Consider the following 24,595-nt stretch of genomic DNA (forward strand, 5'->3'; position numbering starts at 1 on the left):
AAATACTAAATACTTTTTGTTCTCTCCAATAATGCCTAGGAATATGGGAAGGAGGAAGTAAAACAGAGGGAGAAAACATGCAGGAAAAGCCAGTCATGCTAATATTAGTATTTCAGGCAAGCTGAGCTATCACAGCACTCTTGATTTCCTGCAGAATTCCTGTTGAACAGTGTTGACTCTGCGTGTTTGCGCAGGTCAGAAATTTGCTGAGATCATAACACCATTCAGACTTGTCCATTAGTGATCTAGGAAACTATGGTAACCTCTGCTAGCAAGACTTTAATTGAAATGCGGTTGTGGGTAGATGTAGTTTTAATTGTCTAGAATAGTTCAGTTCAAAAACTGTTGCCTCTATGGTAACATTGAGTCAATGGGCATCTGTTTCCCATAGCGTTTGTGAGTTTGTATGAGATGCTGACTCAGGGAAACCTAGTAGGGAATCTCTGCAAGGGACATTTTAGCTGGTAGGCTTTTCTCTATTAAAACAAAAAGCATCACAGTGTGGCACCAAAAGTGACGCCAGAAAGGGAATTGTAGTTTTAGCCAGGCTTTATGCTATAAAAACTGGCTAGCTGAGAATCTAAAGCTTAGCTTAGGTTCCCTGATCTTTTTGCAGAAATGCCAGTTTGAAATCCTGGAGAGCTCAGAGCCATCGTTTATTCTAAACCTCATGTTTCTGAAATTCAATTTTGAAAGCTGCAAACAAAACAAACTGCACTTCTCCATTAAAACATCTCCCCCTCGCCCCTCCGAGAAATTAAGACTTTAAATTCTGGATAAAGCAAAATGATACTTTCTTCAGGAGTAGATTTCCTACCCAGAAGCATGAAGAGAAGTAAGTCAGAATGACACACACAACCTTCCGTATTATCTGGAGTTTTGCTGCTGTTACATTAAACATCATTTCAAATCTAATCATTATCTTTCAGATRAAGATGGTGATCTGAGCGATACCTGTGTACATCCTATGAGATGTACAATCTTCAGGACTTCTAATCTTCACAAATAGTTCTTTTTGCTGGTTTGCTAGCTTTACTACTTTCTCATGTGTATAATTCTTAYACCCTTTTCTGCTCTCTTTCTCTTGTTCTTTCTTCTCTGCTTTAAACATGGGAACTGCTTCTTTGTTATTGCTCCTAATATACAGAATATCAGCACTGTTGCTCTTGGCCTCTGACTGTCCAAGAAACTATTGGTAGAAATAGTGCATATTCAAAAAGGCTTTTTTTCCTCTCATCTTTAAAAAGATTTCAAAYATTCCCCATAATAAAAATAAATAGTAAGAATGTTTAATGGGCTAATTTAATGGTTAATTCAGTTTGGTCATCATCTGCCTTTAGGATAAAGGTCAGAAGCTGATGAGGATTATGTTAGACCTTGAAAAACAAGGCTTGGAAGCGATGGAAGATATCCTTACTCGTACAGAGATTCTGGATGCTGCTGAAGTAGTGGATCTTTTCTATGACTGTGTTGACACAGAACTTAAGTTCTTCAAATGAAGTAAGCAAACATTTTAATTCTTTAGGTACTGAGTTTCTGGTACCAACAGGTATCAGTGAATGCAAGATGTTGGATCTAATTCTGAGCATCCTCTCCCTATTTTACACCAAACAAAGGGTCTGTAGGATCAGGTCCCAAGCAACCTTTCTCCATCAGTGCATCTCACTGGATTGTCTCAAAAGTCCCTTTCCCCTATGTGTTGCAGGCAATGTTTTTGTTTTCAATTTCACTGTTGYTTGGAATCTATTTTAAACCAGTATTATCTCGTTTCAGCCACAGTGGATACTGTTAGCCTTTTCACAGGAAGACTGCAAAGTTCTTCAAGCCTTGAAAGACAAGTCTTCACACTTACGAATTTGCAGGAAAAAAAGCATTTCTAAAGGAAAAAATGTTCCTTAATAGCTGTATCTGATTAACAAATTGCTTTTCTTTGTCCAATCATGTGGTGTTTCTGTTTGTGTGTGTGTATATAGTGAAAGGAGAAAGTTACTGACTGGTCCAATTACTGTGTGCATGCTGGCTAATTTAGTACAGAATGTTTAAATATGTATGTTGGGCAACCAATTAAAGCAAAGATTAACTTCATCAGGATAACTGCCATATCGTCATTRAACGCAAACTTTTTTCTCTACGGCTCAGGACTGGGCTTGTGGCAAATCTAACATGCATTGTATTTTTCTCTTGATAAATCATACAAAGAWTGGTAGAGTTGAAATCCCTGTTTTAAAGGGGCTAGGAGGTAAGTCCTGGTTCTTAAACTTGCTGTAYTGCCCTTGTACTGCATCATCTGATTGTACTGACTCAGCATCTGACATTATGCCTGTAAAAATGACCAGAATTAGGTCCCCTGGCGGAGATTTTGCCTTTACCTGCTCCCAACTTGATGTAGCAGCTTGTGTGTTTGTAACATAGCTGGATACTGCTGGGTGTGGTGGGCTGAGCCGGCCGGGACAGGGAAGGCAACTGCCTATAACCGACTGACTCCTAAGGCACAGTTAATAAGGTACCATTTATATATGAACTACACTGCTGGAACACTTTGAGGGAACAGATGCTGGGTGTTGGTCTATACCTGACTACTGTGTCCCTGTTTTTGCCTTGGTACTGCTCAACGGTTCCTCGCCATCTCAGCGGGGAGCATACGTGGCTGAGGAGTATGTTGAGTGCCAGTGAGTTAATGATGAATGTGTCAGTGCAGCTGGGTAGGAGTAGAATTGGCTGTCTGTCTTCGCTTCCTTATCTCCAGCACAGTTCTGCAACATGCTTTCCTTCCTTGACAGACTGACTGACGGACTTGATTTTTTTTGTGTTTTTCTTTTTCCAGAAGTGAAATGGGCAAATACTTTAAGAATGAAACTGAGAAACACTGGGTCCTGTGTCATATTCTTTTTTTTTTAAGGGGAGGAGGAACAGACAAGAGGAGGAACAGACAAGAAGTCCATGCTTTTAATAGGTAGAAACTAGCACATGGACTTCAAATCTGTCATTGTTCAGGAATGGGGATGGTGACAAACCACAGACTTCTAAGGAGGTAAAAGGGCCTCTAGAAGGCAACAACATCTCAACTTGAAACTGTGAGGGAGCTGTGCATCAGGGAAATACAAGTACTGTGGTATTGTCATACTGAATTCTCACACTTTTTTTTATAAAATTGTTCTGTTCAGACTCATTATTTCAGTATTGCCTTATATGACAATACAGACAGTTGGAAAATAAAGTATTGAGCCTGTTCACTTGCAGAAATAAACATGAAGATATTTTATTCTTGATGACCTGCCTAATTGTGTTCTCGCACAYGGTCCCATCTCTCTACTGCAGGAACAGCTGTAGTGGGCCGTATCTGTCTTAATAATTTCAGCTTTCATGCCTAGGTATTCTGAAACTGGAGCCAAAGGAAGGGGAAAATAGGCAAATAAACTCTAAAATTTAACTTCTCTTCCTAGCCAGAATAGTGACTGCAAGGAGCACTCTCCATTTAGGAGGGGATCATCCTGGATGAAAAAAGCTGAAAGAGCAGTGTGCTTTTGCTACCTGTCTACAATTAAGTAAATGGGTTTCCCATGAAATCATCTTGCAGAATGAAAGGGTGCTCTGAAAGAAAATAGTCCTAATCCGCATTTAACACATGTAAGTTAAACTTCAAAGCTGCTTCTCTAGTTGTTGCTTGCTCTTGCTCAGCATCGCGATAGGAGAAGCTGGGTAGATGTGAACAGGAGAGAACAGGGATAAAAATGATTGTCCCTGMCAGAGGACAAATTAGGAGACATCATTTCACACTGCTCTTCTGCACAGTTCAGCCTTCCAACCTTTGGGAGCTGGAGAGAGGCAAAATGTAATAGGAGGGTGTTACAGCTAACAACAACATGTATCTTATTTGCCTAGTTCTTAAGAGTAGAAATGAAAAAAACAAACATCTGCAATCAGCTTGTGGGAACTTGTCCTTATTGGGAACTGTTCATATGACAAAACCAAAATTTTGGCCCAACGATCAGGCAGTGAGTTTCCAGCAGTAAGTTGTTCTTGCTTCAGTTGTATAGTGCATTTTAAAAAACAAACAAACAAACAAACAAAAACAGTGGGCTACAGCAACATGCTTCAGTGCAATCACTAGTCGTCTTGTAAGTCTGAGAAAATCAGTGCTATCTCCATGGCCTGAAACTTCCTCTAGTCTTGAGCATGGCAAATGCACTGGGTACACAGTGGGACCAGCTCCCATTGGGTTACAGCTAGTGTGAGCCTGTATACCCAGGTACTAGGAGCTTCTGAAGTTTCAGTGGATCTTCAGCAATGGGGATAAATAACACTTCACTAACATTGTATAAGCATTTTAAACACAAATGTGCACAGGCTTTCCAGTTTAATCTCTAAAAGGCATTGTTTGCATCTAAAATACCTCTAATCATAATAAAAACAGGAGTAAAATTTTTCTTCCTTTAATGTTCAGACCATCTGCCAGAAGATATCTGAACAGCTTTAAAATCCTTATAAAGGTAGTTGTTATTACACACCTGTGTACAAGTTTGAAATACAGATAAGAACCAGCAATATTCATTCTTAATAGTACTTTAACAAAATATGCTTCAATGCAATATTAAACTTTAGCAGTTGTTTAAGAGAAGCAGTATATGTATGTGCTGACCCCTGGTTATTATCACACTTCATGCATACTGATCAACTATAATACTGGTGGAAGAAAGTACCAGTTAAAGCATCTTTTTTTTTTTTTTTTTTTTTTTTAACATGAAGAACAGCCAGGTATCATGATAGGCTAGAAAAAAGATGAATAACACTGTAGAGTCCTATGAGTGGAAGAGCTTCAAAAACTTTTTTACCCTTACATCATCACCACACCATGAGCATGCATAAGGGTAGAATGCATAAGAGTCGGCGCATAGCTGAGCTGTTGCAAGGATTAAGAGAAGAGCAGAGAGATGTAAGGATGCAGTTACCTCTCTCTCCCAAATACTGCTGTTGAAAGACATGGCAATGGAGAAGGATCTTTACCTGTTGCCAATGTTTATTACAGCTGCTGACAAAAGCAATTTAAATTATGAAAGCAGTATCTTAACCTTAAATAGCCTGACTTAGTATCAGGCTCATCCTGACATTATTCACACTCTGAACTACCTAGSGAAAACTATAAGGAAATATTTTGCTGGAAACAGACAGCTGATATCCAGATCTGAATAGTGGTGATCCAAAGACCTCACCACTAGCTGCCCATTAAAAGTGGAAGCTCGAATCTTGTTCTCTGCTAGGCTGTTAATTTCTCAACCAACCAACTCTATTCAAAGGAACAACGACTTTGTTGATTCCTTGTTCCATGTGCTGTTTTGGACAATGAATCCTCATTGCTGCTCAGTAGCTTCACTTGCTTTTCTAAAATGTGGGTGTTGTGCATCTTAGCTAAGCTCCAAAGGGCTTTTTCTCCTTGTTGGGTAAAAACGGCTTGTCRCATTCATGGTTAATATCCTATCCACCTTGACAGTAGCAAAAGACATGTGCCCTTAAACACATACTTCAGGGCATGTGTATTCACATACACACACCCCCGATTCCCTTTTTTTTTTTTGCTTCCGGTAGAACTTTATCCAGTTTGGAAAAGTTCTGTTGTCTTTGTCAATTCCATAACCACTCTGCCTGGTTGGGCTTCTTCAGTCATGTTCACTGTCCTGTAAGGCTGTGTGATCAGTAGGAGGTAGGCTCAAGAACAGCTGCAACCCAGTATCATCTCCTTCCTCTTTGTGCTCAGTGAGAAAAGGATTGTGGGCCCATCTGTTGATGAAGGTGCCATTCTGCTGCAATTTGAGGATAGGCAGAATACAAGAAACAAAGAAATATGTAAAGAGACTAAAGGTATCACATTAATTTTTGATAGTTCACTGAAAAATAGCTGAAAAATAACTTCAGAGGATTTCTAAAATAAAAAATGTTGATGGGGGAGGGATGAACAACAGCCATTTAATGCAAAAAGTATACTTGAGGTATCATGTCAGCCATGAYTAAAATGAGAATTGTTTGAACACTACAAAGAACTTAAAGCGTTAGGATGCTCTGCTTAAAAAAATATCCACATACATACAATAATTAAAAGCCTATGCTAACATTCCTGTGGTGCATAGGCTAGTTTAAAAGTGTCATTTAAACGTCTCTTCCAGTTTATAGAAATGTTAACACTGCAGCACTTGCGATTCAAATATCTCTGTCATTGTAAAAGGCACCCCCTTGTGTTTCATATATTATCTTGATCTTCTCCATTTTTAATACCAAGCCAAAGCGCATCAGAAGACGCTTCTCATCTCACATGTGTTCTTAATGGAAGATTTTTAGAAGGATCTGTAAATAGATAGGACAGGTTTAATCAGAGGAAATAATAAATACATATTTTGGATACAAACTTTGGATGTAGTTCCACAGCAGTTAAACAATCAAGTAAGGAATACTGCATTTATCTCCTCCTGCTCTTGAACCATATGTATTGCACAYGCTTTGTAGCCCTTTAGTAAAAAGAGTCTTTGATCAGATCATCTTGCTATACAGTCATAACGGTACAAGTGGAAGGACAGGAGGTGGAACCACAGCAGCTGATTTAGACTGACTTAAGCTGCTATGAAAAGCAGTGCAAAGTACATTGACAGGGAAGAACTTAATGAAGAGCTGATGATAAATAGTTGAGCTAGTAATAAAGAAAATATGGGGTTTTATAAAAAGCAGAATATAGGCATGAGATCTTCAGGCACCTTCAAAAGCCAGTTTTCAAAGCTGTAAGTGTGAACTTCTGCTCTTCCGGCAGTGCCTGATACTAAGTTTCTAAGCTAAGCACAAACAAAGCAAGCTTCTGTCATTCCCTGCTGCAGAGGTTCAGGTACTGAGCGCCTTTGCTATTCCAGCGTGTAAAAACCATGCTTAGGATTTCAATCAAAACATGTGATGGAACACGTGGATCAAATATAAAATTTTCTATAGGTATAACCTATTTATTTAGCGATTTCACAAGTTTATGAATAGAAACCAACTCACTGGAGTTTATATTACGTTGTTTTCAACTTCAAGGCACTCCATAACTTAATGCAAAGAATATAATTAAATCACATGTAAACCTGCTTCATCTTATTTCTTCATACTAATATTTTAAAATGAAAAACACTATTACTGAATCTGGTCTTCACTACCACTGTAACAAATCCCAATTTTCTTCATATACAGTTAGCAACTAGTAGCAACCTATTGTTCATATTAATACTGATCTGCACTCTTTATTTTCACTCCCTGTTTTTAATGCTATTGGATATGTATTAGACCTGATGTTTACACACTTACCTCTAGCTATCTTGCTGGGATAAATTTTCTGAAATGGCTTGAATTCATCAGGTGGGGGGAAATCTTCCACAGAATGGAAGGTAAATTTAGATTCAAAGTCATCTGGGAAGTTTCAGAGAAACATTAGTCATTTTTAAGTAGTTATTAAAAAAATATTTGCCACAAGTAATTTCTATTCAAAATGCTGAAGAATTTTCCCTTGCATTTCATAGTGGCTCACTCCACATAAGCAAACTGGAAAGGTACTTTTCTGGCTTGAATTGCACACACCATCTTGGTACTAACTAAAGTAAAGCTGGCTACTGTTACAGTTTTCTACACTGATGGTGTTGTGGTTGATTTATGTATTTTTAGGTCATTTTAAGGAATTTGTTATAAACAAGAATGAACAGTCAATTCACCAGACCCAAAAGCAGTTCTTAACAGTTTACATTCTACAAGATTGAAGCTACTAAACATCCATGAATGTTTTTAAGAATAGTCATGTAAGCACACTATAGAAATTTTTCACCATCTTAAAGAAATTTGCCTGTAGTGCGTACCCTTCCTGTCTATTGGATAGTTCAAGACATTCATGCAAAAACTTTAACATTCTCTCATTGTACAGGGCTGCACAAAGTGTTTCTGTGTGTCTAGTTATGCTACACTGTTCTTGTCACAAGAAAGAGTTGAAAGAGTTTTTAGTGGGACTGAGACACAAACTTTTGTACTAAAATCATTCAACTAATACTAAAAGATCTCATTTAGATAATATTACCAATGATATGCATATTTCCATTTTTAAGGTGTGAATAAGGGTCATGAACTGTTGTCCAGGCTAAGACTCCAGACTTGCTTGTAAGTTCAGTTGTTGGTGATCTTGCTGGTGGCTGTGGAGGGGTCATTAGCTTCCCAGCACCAGTTCCTTAAAAAGAAGAAGCAGAGCAGCACAAAAAGACCATCMTGACTTAGCAAAACTAATGGTAAGCTTTGCACAAATACTAGCAGTGTAGAAGGAATGCAGCATTTCATGCAGAGTTACCTACAATACCTACTGTAGGGTACTGCTGGTTGCCAAGCCTGGCCATGGCTTTATAGCATCAACTTGGGCTGGTGGGGAGAATTTGATCTGACTCAAGTGTGCTGTGTCTAGTTCTGGGGAAAGCCTGACAGTTTGAAATTTGTTTTTGTCTCTTCTGGAGGAGAGCATTTTTCAACTTTCACATGAACATAATTCTTTCAGAAAAATTGCTAGGTAGTTATCTCTAAAACAAAAACATTTCATGGCACTGTGGCAGCTACTCAGTGGAGTTACCACTATTATTATGCATTTCACTCAGCAGCTGCAAGAGCCTTTAAAGTTTACATCTTCAGCGCAGCCCTACCACATGAACTGCCTAAGAGCAGGGGAGCCCAGTTAGCTCCCTCAAAGCTGCTTTTCCCCCCTACATAGCCAACAGAAAGGCAAACATCCATCAGGAACAGCCAGTTTGACAAAATAATAGTTCATTAGGCAATCCTTGAGCATCATTAATCACCATCTCTAAGCCCCTGATCTCCTGTACTTACATGGCCTTTCCCATTGCTGTCAAAGGGAAACAGTAATCTTTCTCTCGACATGCGGCTGCTAAGATGCAGGGTACAGAACATACTCTTATGTTCCTTATTAAGTAGCTGTCTGTATTTCTCAAACCCACACAKATCTAGACTCTGACAATAAAGATGAAGATAATAAAAAATATTATCTTTATTACACAAGAGAAGTCCCAGAAAGTTCCTTTTACCATCTGCTCAAAGAAAGGCCAGCTAACATCCCTACTTATCCCTACTTCCCAAGTAATGCAAGAGGCCTTTGGCCTTACCAGCTTGATCACAGCAGGCACTGGCCACCGCTCTTTGCTGAAAGGCAGAGGATTGCCTGCCTATGGCCCGGCAGTCCCAAAATGTTGCTTTTGCTTATGAAGCACGTTGCTTCCAAGAAACACAGATTAAACAGTAAGAACAGCTTGAGGTCTAGTGCGCTCATGCTCCCACTTACAGATACTCCTCCCACGTGATGGATTTCACCCTGCTGTTCCATGCACTCTTCATCCCCCACTCCTGCAGGCTCTCCCACTCTCACTGCAATTCCCCCCACTAGCCCAAGGTAGATTAAAGCCTCACTTCAAACACTGCTCCTACCTCCGCCTCGGCCTGGTCTCTTCTTCCTGGTCTCCACCACCACCACTGGCTGAGGGAGGGTGGGGGTGGGAGGAAGAGGGAGTGACTGAATATGAGGCTTATGCAARTGCGACAGCAAGTGTGGAGACTTGGGGGGCAATGGAGGGGGCACGTCACCACTGCTCATAGCACTGTTAAAGGCCGGGGAGGGCGGGAAGGAGAGCCGGCTTGGGGTCTGGGAATGCGTGGTGGGCAGAGGGGGYGGCAGCGGGGGCGGCATGGGCAGCGGATAATCCCTTATTTCAGGTAGAGGGGAAGGGAGAGCAGAGAAGTCAGTTGTCCTGCCTGGAAATCCACAGGGGGGCACGGAGGGCAAGGGAGGAGGGGGCGGAGGTGGGTGCGAAGTGGCTGCTTGAAACTTCCCGGGTTTGTCAGCCTGCGGAGGAGGAGGCGGCGGCGTGGGGCCGGGCACTATCCCCTTGCAAGGCCTTTCCGCTGGAGGGGGGAGAGGTGGTGGAGGAGGGAAAGTGAGGGAAGGTTTGCTGGCAGCAGGAGGCGGTGGAGGAGGAGCAGGCAGGCCGGGYCGGGCCGCGGCRGCCCGCGAGCTGCYGGGTGGCTCTGGCAGGGCAGCTGTCTTTGGACCATCGGACAGATGCGCCGGGTTACTGCCCGCCTTGGCCGCGCTGTTTGGTGGGGCTGCAGTCTTGGGAGGCGCTGCTCGGATCCCAGGAAGCTGTCCAACCCTCCCAGCTGAAAAACAGGTATTACACATTGCAAAATGGCATCAGGACTTCACTCCAAGTCATCAGGCAAAACAGCTCTAAAAGCAAACTCTTCATCTCCCCAGCACCTCCCCATGCTAAGTCTGCTCTCAAAACAGCACACGTTCAACAGGGGCACTGGGCTCGGGAGGCGATGTGGCACCACTTCTGTGCTTAACTATTCAGCAGCCTGCAGAGAGACCTGGCTCCCGTCACCGCCCCTCAGCTACCCKCGAGTAAAAGCAACACGAAACATTTTAAGGAGAAGGTGCTCTCCTTTGTATCCGCCCACCTGCCACTAGTATGGCCAGCTGAACGTGGAAGGATAATCTACTTGGAGGACGCAAAAACCAGTGAAAAGGCCTCTAAGAGTACAAGCAGATTGACACACATCAACATAGATATTTGTGTCCTTAAAATTAAGCACATGCTTAAGGTTAAAAATCACACAAACATTACCTGAATTATCTGTCAAATGGATAAAAGTTTTTGAARTACTAAGGCACTAAAACAGTGCCTAAAAGGCTTTCAAGAAGGCAAAGGTTCAATTATTATTTCCYTTTAAACAGCAAACACACACAGACTCTTGACACCTTACATATTGTACTTGCCTATATAAATGTCAAGGATTTTCCAGGAAACAAAATCTCAAAAAGGCAATTCATTCTATGTTCACATATAATCCTGGTATGCTGCTAGTTTAAGAGCAGAGCAACCCAAAGTAACCACTGCAGAWGAAGCTATGCAAGCAAGCCCAAACACAAGCAGTGTTGAGCATCTCAGGCTTGTCTTCCAGAAAAGAAACACAAAGAAGAGCCAAGTTCTGCATTTYCCTGCAAACATCTACTACGCTCCGTGCTGTCTGAACTGGTACCAACTGTCCTTGTCAAGTGACAGCTACCTTATTTTTCAGGTCAACAAATTACCTTGCTGGATCATGACTGTACTTTATAAAATCCAGAGGGAGGAGGAATCATGAATATAGATCTTTAAAGTAGCACACAAACATGTAACACCATAGGAATAAACACTAATGATGGGAAAGAAGTGTGACTTCTTGGCATTTGTGTTGAAGCTCATAAGCTCAGATTTCAATGCTCTATTTGAGGCACAATTAAAAGTTTACGTTAAACTAATGTAAAAAGTCTCCATTAAAACTGTGTGAAGTTACTAAATTTCTTTCTTACCTACAGTACAGATAGCTTATTATCCAAAATTTAAGAAAGAAGGCACTYGAGATCTAGAAAGATGATTTCCAAACTACATTATTAATTCATCTTTCTATGGGTACAAGATTAATCAAAACTTAAGAAACACAACAACAACAACGAAAAAACACAAGCCAAAACTAAAGCTATTGCAAAAGTACTTTTATTGCAAATCCTAGTTCTCTCTCTCTCTCTCTCTCTTTTTTTTTTTTAATAGAGAAGAAGCCCTTACCTGGCATGTCTCTCTGGCCTGCTGGTCTGAGAACAGGAAAGCCACCAGCAAATAAGCCCCCCAGAGGATGCTGAGAACCACCTTTGTTAATGGCTGAATTAACTCCATCTCTGTTACTTCCTTTGGGTTCTATTATAAAAAGAGGATATATCAGAAAGCCATTTCATCCTTGCTCTCAGACTACTATGACTTAGCATATAATAATACAGCATTAACAAACATAGCCAAGACCAGACTTTTTCCTCTTCAAACTGACTCAGCAAGAAAGTTAATTGTTGCTGCAATAAACTGATAAATTGCCATTACTCTGACCAACACCTTGGAGCACAGCACCCTCTGGTGCTTTCTAATCTCACATCAATGATAGCATCAGCAAGAAGTTGTGTTAGACTACATTTGAAAATGGTCTTCTCTCAGGTGCTTATGCAATTCCAAAAATCAGCAGGCAGTGACAAAGTATACAAATTGTTAAAAACCGCTACTGTTTTTGTTTGAGAATCTCCTTCACTGACTGCAAAGCAATGCAGAGCAAAGCAATGGAGATCGACAGGAAGAGGCTAGGTAAAACATTTGTCAAGATCTAGTTGATCAAAGTAGTCAAGAACTTTCTAACCCTATCTTTCTGTCATTAGGTCAGCTCACCTAAGCTCTGTTCATTTGTGGATCAGATGTATATTACTATATATGTTTTTTCCCCTCTACCTCTACCCCCAAGATACTTCCTTAACATTATCTCACTAGGGAAAAAAAAAAAGAGCTATCATTAGCAAGGTGCCTGTAAAACATTTTGGGTGAGAACAAACAATAAAATAATAATAATTAAAAAAAAATCAYTCTAGCAAATTCTATAATTTCTAACAAGTTAATTTTCTCCCTMATTTTAAGTGATGGGTAATTTGATAAAACATGTATTCCTAAGAGACTTATGTCAAGGTATTCTTGTTTTAAAGGAATTAAACTTAATGCTTCTGAATTTGGCATCTTCTATTCTTGATATCTAGTAAAGAACAAGTCTTCTGCCTATGCCAACAATTCTCTGTTAAAACATTTATTTCATTGAGAAAATCTCATGGGTTTCATCATTCATGGACTTTTCTGAACAAGGAATATTGGTTAAGATGATATCCCATTATGGACTTATTCTGAATTGTTACTAGCTCTTTTATCTCCAAGTGGGATGTAAGATCAGAAAATTAAACTCACCCTCTGTACTTTCTAAAGTAACATGAAGATGCTGACCTTTGATGAACTTCAAGCCTGCCCTTCGTGTTGAAAATAGCCCAGCTGACTTCCACAACTGAGACTTCAGCAAAGCTCACCCAGAGACCCTTCCCAGAACTACACACTTACTTTCAATCTGTGGTGCACTTCGGTCATTGATTTGAGTTACTTTCCTTAAGCGAGTCCCTTGCTGGATATCAGCTAACAACGCACTTCGTGCTTTTTGCTCTTCCTTTTGCAATTTTGGTAGTTCTGAACTTGTCTGTTGAAGATAAGAGCATTAGACAGCAGGCACAGATGAAAATAAATGCTGAGAAGGACGCAWAAATGAACCTGGGAGAGAAAATTTGAAACAAACCATCCCTGGCAGCTGTCATTTTAAAACYTTTAGATGCAATCAACAAGAACAACTTCAGTCGTATAAGAGGCAGGAAACCTGAAAGTTTAAAAATAACACCAATCTACTACTAGTTGCGTTAGCATTATTTAAAAAAAAAATAGGAGAATTAATGAAATGCTTAAATGAAATCTGACCTACTGCTTGGCCAGCTATGCTTTTTGAACARCTAGGTCTCTCCCCTACAACTCCAGCTCTGCCTGCCTAGATCTTTAGTTCTTTCCATTCTATTTACAGTGCTTTATGACAAAGATTTTATATGTCAGCTCAGAACAAAAATCTTTCTGCTTTACCATTTGTTCTTACAGAAAAAAACCCTGCTAACTACATACTGCATTTATATTTGAATGTTACCATTATGTATTTTAGACTGTCACAGTGTTTGGGGGGCTAAGCAGACTGTTTTAGAATAATACAATGATATTGATAGCTTTTCTAGCCTAGCTAAGGTCTACAAATGGAAAGACAGGTTTAAAGATCTGTAAATATATATATATATATATATATATATACACACACACACACACATATATATGTATATATATGTTTACTCGTTAGTATTCTCTTATTTTATCAGGTTTCTTATTATAAAAAAAAATCAGAAGTATATTCTGCTTTCAAAAGTTTTGCTTATCTTGAAGCACATAAAATCTAGCAAAGCTGTTACTTCCAAACCTATCATGTGGCTAACAGAATGGTCTAACAGCAGCCAGACAATCTTGACATCGCAGGCGCAAGATGTTGCATGTTTCCATATTTACGGCAAATTCTTATAGGTTACTTAATTGTCCTAAAAAGAACAAATTGCAGGAATGTTCCTATAAGCCTTAATTTCAGCATCATAGTCACAAAGTAGAACAGTAAGTAGAATAACACTATCATACTTTAAAGCAACAAAAAACCCAAGCTGCTAATAGCATTCTGAAAGCAAACCAGAAACTTGAAAATACTTACCAGCTGCTGAATTAATAAAATGTCTAACCTGCTAATCTTAGATGAAAAATTATACTGTTAAGATATCCCTTGTGGTTATTTTTGTACTAGGTTAGAAAAAACCACAAAAACCTCAAAAAAAAAAAAATCAATTTGCGCAGATCCACTAGATGGCACTCCAGATTGTTACTAATGCCAGCTGCATTCCTGACATGTGATGTAAAAACTCTGAATTACAATCTTGTGACTGACACTGTTACCATGTTATTTAAGAAAATAATACAAAAAAAACATGCTGTTACATAGTTTCCTAATTTTTGAAACAGTGCTACCTGCCTTTGTGCTTTACAGACAGCAAATATGAATTCCCATTATCACAGCTCTGAAATGTTGCATGGTATAAGCCACTTTAGACTAAGTACTAGCCAGAACCTATTTTCATTCACATTTTCTTTAAGTTCATAATACTTACTGTGAAAAATGGAAATACCATACTGGGAGCAAGGGTAACCTCCCTTCTCATAAAAGCCTTTTACCAGTATCTAGAACCTCTTGTCTCTATTCCCACGCATGAGTTTCCCGTAGCATGACAATCAGGATCTGATCAAGACTTGTGTTTAAATTTAGACGTGGCAGCTGTATTTTTGTTTCTGTGTTCAAGTGTCCGTATATTATGCCAGCTGTCCACTTTATCTCCCCAGGCTATTTTTCTGAGCAGGTAGGATATTGGAATGTAAAAATTTTTAACATGCAAACAGCTTTTAGACTAAAGTACACCATTTGTGTCAGTTTATATTTGCAAGTGACATTTGACTTGCAGACCTTCAGTCTAACAGGAGGAAGATATTAATTTGTTCATGATTTTTAACATAAAAAGAGAAAATACTCTATTCTGCAAACCCAAAATGCAGTGAAATAAGTAGCCATCACCTTAAGACAGATCCCCTTACTTCAAATACAACTCCATTCCATGCCCCAGCTGTTTCTTCTTTCTCCTAGTGTATGTAAGAGATACAATCTGCCGTGCCCAGCCTGGTGGACTCAGGTGATTGATTAGCTGCTGAGCAGCTTGATACGGATTCTCTTTTTCCATTACAAAGTCAAGATGGTCTGGGGTRTAATGTTGCCTGGTTGCACATGAGTCAGAGCTCCTACGGATTTCTAGCTTACTGCCTGCGCTTTCCAGGCCTGTGACAATTTACGYCAAGAATCCTTTCACCAGGTAAGTATCTCACCAGCTCATTTGCTGGTGTCCTGCCGTTGCAAATTCACACCTTTACCATACTGCTTTGCAATCCACAGTCATAAGGGAACTCTCCTTCCTTTGATTAATCTAGGATTCATACTCCTGTTATATACTTGCAATCCATAGCACAAAAACAGGTAACAACCAAGATGTGCAYCAAGAAAAAATTAAAAAGAGGAATTCTTATGGAGGTCAACTCTAATCATAGGAAAGAGGTGCATTTAAGAAGGAAGACAAATATATTTTGACTCACAGAGGAAAAATAGCTATACAACAAAGAATGTAATTCTTGGAGAACTTTCCTCTCCCCCCATCATTAAGGCAGTGGGATTTATTTACAGGAAAAGAAACACCTCAGTCTTTCAATGAAAGTCAAAAGAGAAGCAGAGAAGAATGGGAAGATCTTTTTTTTTCACCAGATGCCAGAGCTGCCTAAGGTATTACACAGTGAAATTGAATTCCATATTTTATTCCATACATACCAATTACATGAATTGGAAAGGAAACAGTCGGTTCACTTTCCTAACTAATTACATTATTCTGCTACTATTTCAAACAAAGAATGGCATATTAAATACATACTTTAGAATAGAATGGAACAAATCACACATGTAAATAGCCTGAAAATAAAACAAACACTTGCTTTTCCATATTATCTATTTCATATTCACTACTTTTGTCTTCAGTGTCCTAAAATTACACYCTCAGCTATGCCATTCAGTAAAGTACAGGCTGAATGTTTTGGTTACATAACAGATCTCCAATGCACTTGTCAATATGAAATACCATCAAATCACAAAATTTGGAATGATATTCTGGTGTGTCAATCACCAATGACCTGAAATAAACATTTCAAAATTTGCAGGTGATAATGAAAACTGGCAGGAGGATGGATAATGAGAGATTGGAATCACTGCAACTTGAGGCCGCTTAAAAAACAAAAACTAAACAAATAAACCAAAACACATTCCCTTGACACTGGAGGAAAAAAATAATACACACATGATATACATGCCAAATACTTAGCTRAAAATTACTGGATGAAAAATTCAGGCCATACCGCTGAAATGAAATCCTGCATCCAGAGTGCCACAAGTCTCAATGTATCTATCAGTGGCCTCTAGCAACAGGAGGGGGCAAGCAAGTCAGCCTGACCTTCCAGCACTGTGCTCTGGCAAAGAGGAATAGCACACTCCTCGAATGTATATTATCTTTACAGAAGAACAATTGGAATAACAATTTAAGTTCTGGTCTCCAGATCTGAAAAATTATGTCAAAAACTGGAGGTGCACAGAATAGAGCCAAAACAAGATTCAGAAAACTGGAGCCAACAGTTCAGATCTGAGATGCTCAATCTGATCAGTTAGCCCTGAAGAAGGCAGAAGGCTGATCTGATCACAGAATATACAAATCTTTATAGGGCAGCATGGTAAGGACTGAAAGTCTGTTAACTGAGCAGAAAGACATTTTGTAAATTAATGTAAAATGCAGCCAGGCAAGTTCCAATTGGCAAGCAGGTAAATAAGTAAGGAGCAAAGGTGATTATGCCTTGGAGCAAACACTGAGGATAGCAAAAATTACCTATTTCCTGKTTTTCAAATGAAGGTTGGAGCCTTTCTGGAAGAGATGGTGTGAAGCACAAAACTCTTTACATGATGTATACAGRCCACGTAAGGCTTAGGCCTCAACTAATTTCTATCTTAATACCCTAAACTGAGCTATATATCTGACAGAAATTCAGAGCTGAGAGGCTTTGTTAAAGAAAATGGAGTAAAGTCCATGACAGCGAGCTCCATTTCTGGGGACATTACTGCTGTGGTATTTGCATAACCTTGGGAAAGTCACTTTATGTCTTGCAAAATTGATATGAGCACTGATCTACCCTCTGGACTACTCTAGTATTTGAAATATTTAAGAAGTACACATGCTCAGATTCTAAAATGATGTAAGTGCAAAAGGCAACATGCATTTTTAAAAAGTTCATGACAATACTAATTATAAGGAAGAACTGTATTATTATGTTTCAGATTTTAAAGAGCAGCCCTGTACACAGAAAAAGGGAAATTCTCCATACTACACATAGGTAGTTCAGGTCCATGGGGATGCCTGAATAGTCTGGGTAGATATGTCTACTCTGATTTTTAAACAAGTCCTTTTTTGAATTTACCGGGTAATTCAGAGTAGTGTAAATTTTCATAAACACAACAGTTGCAGCAAAAAATGTACCCCATGCCTTCTGGACAATCCAGTGTCTAGGAAGCCATGGACCTTTGTTTCAGAATAAACTCACCAACTGATGGGAAAAGAGGATCCAGTACCCTAACACTGTAACAGGTAGGAGCCATAAATAACAAAATAAGACATGATTCYACCCTAAGACACTCTAACATATCCTCTTTTACTTGATCACTTTTTACTGCTAATGTAACAAATTGTAACATCATTGTAGATTCCTTTTCCTGGTCACTTTTATAGTTAATAATGTAAGCAGAGCTGTGTAGAAAAATTGCTTATTTATTTGAACTAGTTGGTTAACATGAAATACTTAAAAGAAAGAGGAAGTCAAAATGTATTTGGTTTATGCCCAAAAATAACTATTCTGTCAGCTGTATGATGACAGAATTAAAAACAAATCAATCATTTAATTTGACAAGCAGTATCTTATTATGGGCATGTATGAAAATCAATGGAAACAGAAGATTCACTGCATRCAATTAATGAAGATGGTACCTGCCAGAAAGTGTGTAAAATCAGCACAAGGACTGGTGCATCCCTAGTTCCATTTCCTTCTTTACAAGAGGGAATTTGAACCCAAAACGGCAGAGGTGCTGAGGAGATCTATCTTCTGCTGGCAATTTCATTTATTTCTGTGAATMAGTGTCAATCTTCTATTCCTCTCTCCCACCCCTAATTTTTTCCCTAAACAAAAGAGGAATCTGACGCAGAGATCAAGAACAGATATTGGCATATCCAGTGAATATTCTACTAAAAGAAGAGTTTAATGGCACTCTAAGAAATTCTTGCTCTTTGCCCCCTCCCTCCCTTTTTTTGGGTGCCATTCTCAGCCAAACCTGTGCAGACACAGGCTGAGGGGGGAGAACCTTCACCAATGCAGCCTACAACACCTCAGTTTTTACTCTTTGTATAGCAGGTAAGAAATGGGAAGGAGCTGGATAATGAAAGACCATCAGAAAGGCCTAGGACTGGGGATGTTGGATCGTTACAACAGACATTCACAGAAAGGAACTTCCTGGGCCAGCACTGACCTTCCCTGGCATCCAACCCRACCCAACTCACAGACCAAACTTAAACCAACAAATACAACAACTTTGAGGGAAATCAATGAAATTTCTGCTCCTAAAAGAAAAGGTAAGCCTACAAACATAGCAACAGGTAATTAATACCAGTGTATAAAACAACAGGCATGATGAAAAGAGCAATAGCTGGGTAGGCAATGCAGTCAGTGCCATGACAGTGGTGAGTCTGGCTGAGAAGATGGTTCCTCAAACAGCGAGGAACAACTAAAACTCCAGGAGCCCGCCTGGTGCAAAGGATGAGCTTCAACAACTGGAAGAGGACACAAACTCAAATATTATTCCTGTACTAACAGCGACTGGAATCCTGGTGTAGAGAAATATGGTCTGTTCACGGAAGATGACAAAAAAGATAAAGCTAGCTGTGTAAYGCTGCATGTGCAGCATGTCGGAGAGGGTGAGAACAAGTATCAAGAGGAAAATACAACTTTTGGGGGGGTCAGTAAATCATTTTGAGGAAGGATGATCAGTGTTGTCACTGCCCATATGGCACAGCAAGCCTCCCTTAGTGGGAGAGGTGACAGCTGGGTGCCCATCCAGACATACAACTACCGCTCCCCTGGAGGAAAGGTAAGCGCAGGACAGGGACTCGCAACAGTTTTAAATGGCAGAGACTGAGCGACTACCTTGCAGGAAAGGTACAAGAACATGCTAAAATATCCTTCTGGTAACACTAATGATGAAAAAAAGTTGACCAGGAACAAGAGAGACCTGTTAATGAGCAACTTACTCTGTTACTTCTTTCCACTGAACCACAAGATGCTGGCCCCTAAATATAAGGGGATCCCTGTAAGTATCAGCACGACATATTTAAACTAGTTCAACTTTTAAAAGACTGCAGCCTTTTAAAAAACATGACAAAAAAAATATTGACAGTAAGATGCCAAAACATTTAAACAAACTACAATATCAAAATTTTAATTCAACGAATGAGGTTGTTTAGAACAAGGCAGAAAATTGAAGATGACCAGAAGTCTCAGTGTAAGCCCAGCCAGTATGTCTCCATGACATAGCATAGGATTCTAGAAGTCACTTATGGTTTAGTAGTCCAACATGAAACCTGAAACACCAGAGGAGCTTGTTTTCAAGATCAATCCACTATTACCAGRTTACAATTACGCTAGGAATTCATCATTTTAAACTTGCAGCAGAAGCAGTTTGCCCAGCAGGCAGGAGCATTGTTTTTACAGAGAATTCTCAAACTGGCACCTTGAGCGCCTCCTGGGAATGTGCTGAGAAATGCAATTACAATGAAAACAGAGTTTATTAAAAAAATAAAATAAATCTCGTTTTCAGAAAGCAAAAAATGAAGCAAAATAGAGAAAAAAATTAAGTCATCCTTCTTGCATTTGCTTTAAATATGTATCAGGTGTGGTTTCACTCAGGCACTGTCAAAAACAAAATAATCAAAGCAAAAACCCTTTCCGGCTTAAGGAAAAATCCAACAAGTCTCAACAACCAAAGCCTACGACTTCCTGAGTAAGAAAAGTATTTTAAACTCTTTGCTTATAAAGAAGTTTGTAAGATCTGATATGAGTGAGTTCCAGTTCATCTATTCACGATAGAGCCCCAACTTCTGATTTAAAGCTTTTCAATGATGGGAAACCTCACCACCGTGCGAGACTCCACCTGCACATCAATCACGAGATCAGAGCTGCTTCTTGGATTTCTGCCCTGTAGCATAGGAGGAGAGTTGTTAATTCTTGGCTCTTGGCTGACCTGGGTAAACACTGCAATTTTGCAGCCTTCTAGAAAAACTGAGCTTCAAACACTCCTCATGCAAAAAGTCACTATCCAGCCAACACTTTTTCTGAGGGAACCCAAATGAGGGGACCTGCCAAATCGCTTCCTGGCGCATTGTTTCAGGAGAATGAGAGCACCAGCGTTTCATGATTTCATCTACACTCAGCTAAATTATTAGCTGTGATCTCAGCATTCGTTGCACAAAGCTCTGTAATCTGAATCTACTAGGTTTAAAAGGTCAGCGAGCAATGTGTGTACCTAGATAGGCTGTGTCCACACTCAACTCCTTCCTCAAACGCTACCAAGGCAAGCGCTGGGCAAACATCATAACAGATCTGTTTCTAGCATTCTGCCACTGCCTAATGTTGGCATGAGCAGGTCTAAATCATGAGGTGTTTAATGGCAGTAGATGTCAGTTCTACCTATTTGAAAAGTATCAGGAGAGGCAATGGCAGACAACAAAACATAAAAAATAGCATACAGGAATTATTCTCTTCTACAACTTTATCCCAGTATTCATTTAATCACTACCAGCAATGAATACTATTACACCGAATAAAAACGCTCCTCACTTTATGTTAGCATCATTTGATCAATGTAAAATCTTGCATATTTAAAGGTTAGATTAGTCTGCTACAAACACAATAACCAGCTTATTAGCAGAGTGTACTTAAAATTTTCCAGTGTGGGTTGCTAAATTTTTGCATCTATACACACAAATGCCACAGAATCAATATGATGATTTATACCTGCTGAGCTATTTAGCTTTTCAGTGCATATTTAACTTCCTGGCACCCATGTTCTGAACGCAAATTTTGGCAGTTCTTTCATTAAAAAAAGAGGAAAAGAAAAGTAAATATGCAGTAACATAAGCCACTAAAATGGAGGCAATGTAAAATCTGAACTATTATAAAGTRTTCCTCAGCAATTCAGAAAGATCACAAGTCAGACAACAGTACTCTGGGACTGGCTTCAAAAATTATTTTGAATTTCATCTTCTGGTTTCTTTTGGAATCCATATCCTCAGATTTTTCTCTGCACCAWAAAAAGAAAACCTCATATAAATAAGAAAGTATCAGGTCTTGGGATTATAAAGCTCAAAATAATGCAATGGGAGGTGGTGACACTACCTCTGTTTATTCTTTCTCTACTATAGCAGGGCCCCTGGCATGACAAGAGCTATTATGAGTAGTGATAACAAAATATTCAACAACTTGAGACCACCTATGTATATCACAATTTAATCCAACTCTATTCTAAGAATAGTATGTCACCTACCCTAGTTCTGAAATACCTTTTAGTATCAATGCAAAGTTACGGTCAGGTTAAGACAGAAACTAAAATTTCTTGCAATGTCACATTCCAGTCACGTAAATACGACTCACTCAAGCATTGCTGTAATTCTGAGTTTTGTTTTAATTAGAAGATTGCAATATTAATGTACCAAAGGCATTCAACATGTAGCCATGCATATACTACAGAAGGGCTAGTGATATTTCAGGGCAATGATGCCTTGTGAGGAGAATGGCAAACCAACCTATTAGCCAGCTCACTGCAGCTACACTGCTTCTAGTGTCTGGTCGATCATTTACAGCTAGCTGTGGTACCTCTGTGAACACACTGCAATTTCCATACTTTTATCCATTAAATATAGAAAAGTATACATGAATCATGCAGATGAATATGTAGACAGCCAGAATAAGAAAAATAAAGTTGAATGCTTTCTATTCCATTCAGACATCAAATACAACACAGGCCAGTATGGAAAAAACTGAAACAGAACTCATTGCCTAAACACATGAAGGGTAGTGACTTAAGGGATCCCAGGCAAGTAAAGCATTTAGGAGGATTAGCGCATGTGAATAAACRCGGTACATGTCCCTGTACCCGTCCCACAGAAATGCACTCAGCAATGCTACCCTAGTACTTATGTCTTCTTTGTGCTATTCCTTCCCCACCTTTCATAGCTCGTACACATCCTTTTGTATTTGTTGATTACAAACGCAGAAGATGCCTTCAAGATGCCTTAACTATGCAAGTCCACATTTTCCACTATCTGAAAATAAAGTCAATAAACCACACAAGGCACATTTTTTTCTACTTAATTGCTCCTCACTTTTTCATGAGAGCAAACTGATTCGAGATGTGATATATTATTAAAAGGCTATAAATCCATTTCCTTTGTTTTGCCTGAAACAAAGCATTCTCACACGTTTCAAATATACCTTGTCCAGCACTTTGCACAGTCTGTATGCTGGCTTGTTACCAACAAGATTACCAAGCCTGCACTTCTCTTGCTCTGGTATGCTTCCACCAAGCAGCAATAAATATTATGATTTAATATCTCCTGAATGAGAGACTTCATGACAAAGTATTAAATATCATCTTACACACAGCTCATATAAAATTTTAACAAACACATTCCTAAATATTTTGGAACTGGCACTATGCACCGTTCTGTTAAGCTTTCAGTGTTATGTTTGTACATCTAGTGGTCTGAATGAAAACCGGAGAAAAGACCTTCATTTTTACAATAAATAATTAACGAGTGTGCCACAATTTATGTATACACACATATATATACACACATTCTTTTTCTGATTATATTTGGTAGGACCAAATCAATTAACATAAATTAACATTCTCTTCAGCCAAGTTGTTTTTACATACGTCATTATTTTTAGGAGCATTATTTTCTAGAAGTAAAAACAACTCCCACACAACTTCAGACAAGCATGGTAGTTCTCTGAATGTCTTGGAAAGGATGGGGGAAACAGCTCAACAAAGTTTTTACTCTGATAACTCCATGAAGGAGAAAAAATCCCATCTCCTCAAGGAAAATCACCAGCTGGTGCTTTCCTTGACATCAGAAAGCCTCTTTTTAAGTTATGCATTTATCAGTGTTATACAATGAGGAATTGTTCCTCTGAGTTTTCATTGTATGTATAAAAAGAGTAACAAACTCAGTAAACACTGACATATGTTCATCTACAACAGAAATTTCCCATTTTAAAAGCATGCAGTGGACCATTAAAATCAATCCACGCACTAGTTTAGTGTTCAGCATTACTTCAAGTTTCACATTTCTCTCACTAAAGTACACATATTCCTTTCTTCTCCAGCTCTCCTAGGTTTTAGCATGCCAATAGGCAAATCAACTCCTGCTGTTGCTCTGCTGGCTTTACTCATCTGATCTATTCTATGTTTTGGGGTTAATTTCTACCCTAAGAGTTTATTAACAATAACAACTCTAAGGAGAACAGAAATATTTTCTTAAAYTCCACAAACATATGAATCATTAAACAAACATCTTTGAATAAGACACAACCCAGCAGGCCTGCTACACATACTTACATCCTTCGCTTTTAATATTTAAATATGTGATGACTGAACATAATATTAGGAATTCACACCTATAGACAAAGGCAGCATAGCAATGGGCAGCATTCACTGCACTTAAAAGCAAACATGATTTATCAAAACAAAATTATCTCTGGTTCCTCTCTTGTCTTGTTCTCTTTACAAGAGAAACTTTCTAATCACTCTCAGTGGTGTTACCTGCTTCTGGAAATATGACACCCAAAATTAACTAGAATGTCTTATGCATCAGACTAAAAGCAAAAGGGGTAAAAGAAATGGAGGTGGAATAAAAGAGAGTCTTTCAGGAATAGAGAGAGTAAAAAACAAACTCCTACATGATGCACCTTTATCCATAAAACCAAAAGAGCTTTAGGACAAAAATCATAACATCTTCTTTCTGGGTTTCATTTATTGGAGATAGAGGGGAAGAGAAGTAGTGAAAAGATGTTAATTCTATAAGCCAGTGCTACAATATGTTGGGGCACAGTTTTATTCTGTCTACTCATCCCTCTCATCTATCTCTGACTCCCCTGCCAATGGCAGGCATTTGAAGACATGCTTAATTAATTCAAATAGTTATATTTACATTTTGACTCAGCTACCTACATCTGCTATTGCAGATACCCTACCATTCCCTGCAGAAAAATCCACTTGATTTTCTTTTAAATATGCTCTAACAATCGGTAGCTTTTCAGCTGTTGAGTACAGGTGGCTCCTACCA

At 39.0% G+C, this 24,595-nt stretch overlaps 2 protein-coding genes across 4 annotated transcripts in view; one reads left to right on the forward strand and one right to left on the reverse strand.

Annotated features, from left to right (window-relative positions):
• SCRN1 (secernin 1) overlaps positions 1-2,085 on the forward strand; it is a 31,357-nt gene extending 29,272 nt beyond the window's left edge. The window contains exons 7-8 of the mRNA XM_085307533.1: positions 1,341-1,500; positions 1,774-2,085. Coding sequence (XP_085163659.1) covers positions 1,341-1,499 — 159 coding nt within the window. The 3' untranslated portion in view covers position 1,500; positions 1,774-2,085. The remainder of the gene's footprint in view (positions 1-1,340; positions 1,501-1,773) is intronic.
• The window catches only part of WIPF3 (WAS/WASL interacting protein family member 3), a 44,309-nt gene that overhangs the window by 2,629 nt on the left and 17,085 nt on the right, over positions 1-24,595 (reverse strand). For 2 of the 3 annotated variants that reach the window (XM_085307531.1, XM_085307530.1), the window contains exons 3-7: positions 13,011-13,143; positions 11,661-11,789; positions 9,481-10,209; positions 8,078-8,224; positions 7,321-7,422 (exon numbers count right to left, since the gene is read on the reverse strand). In XM_085307531.1, coding sequence (XP_085163657.1) covers positions 7,321-7,422; positions 8,078-8,224; positions 9,481-10,209; positions 11,661-11,789; positions 13,011-13,143 — 1,240 coding nt within the window. Of the gene's footprint in view, positions 1-4,417; positions 6,337-7,320; positions 7,423-8,077; positions 8,225-9,480; positions 10,210-11,660; positions 11,790-13,010; positions 13,144-24,595 lie in introns of those variants that run through there. The other variant, XM_085307532.1, reaches the window with a different exon arrangement.

Source organism: Rhea americana, unplaced genomic scaffold, assembly GCF_003343005.1.
Source record: "Rhea americana isolate MKP2758 unplaced genomic scaffold, rheAme1 scaffold_26, whole genome shotgun sequence".
NCBI classification, from domain to species: Eukaryota; Metazoa; Chordata; class Aves; order Rheiformes; family Rheidae; genus Rhea; species Rhea americana.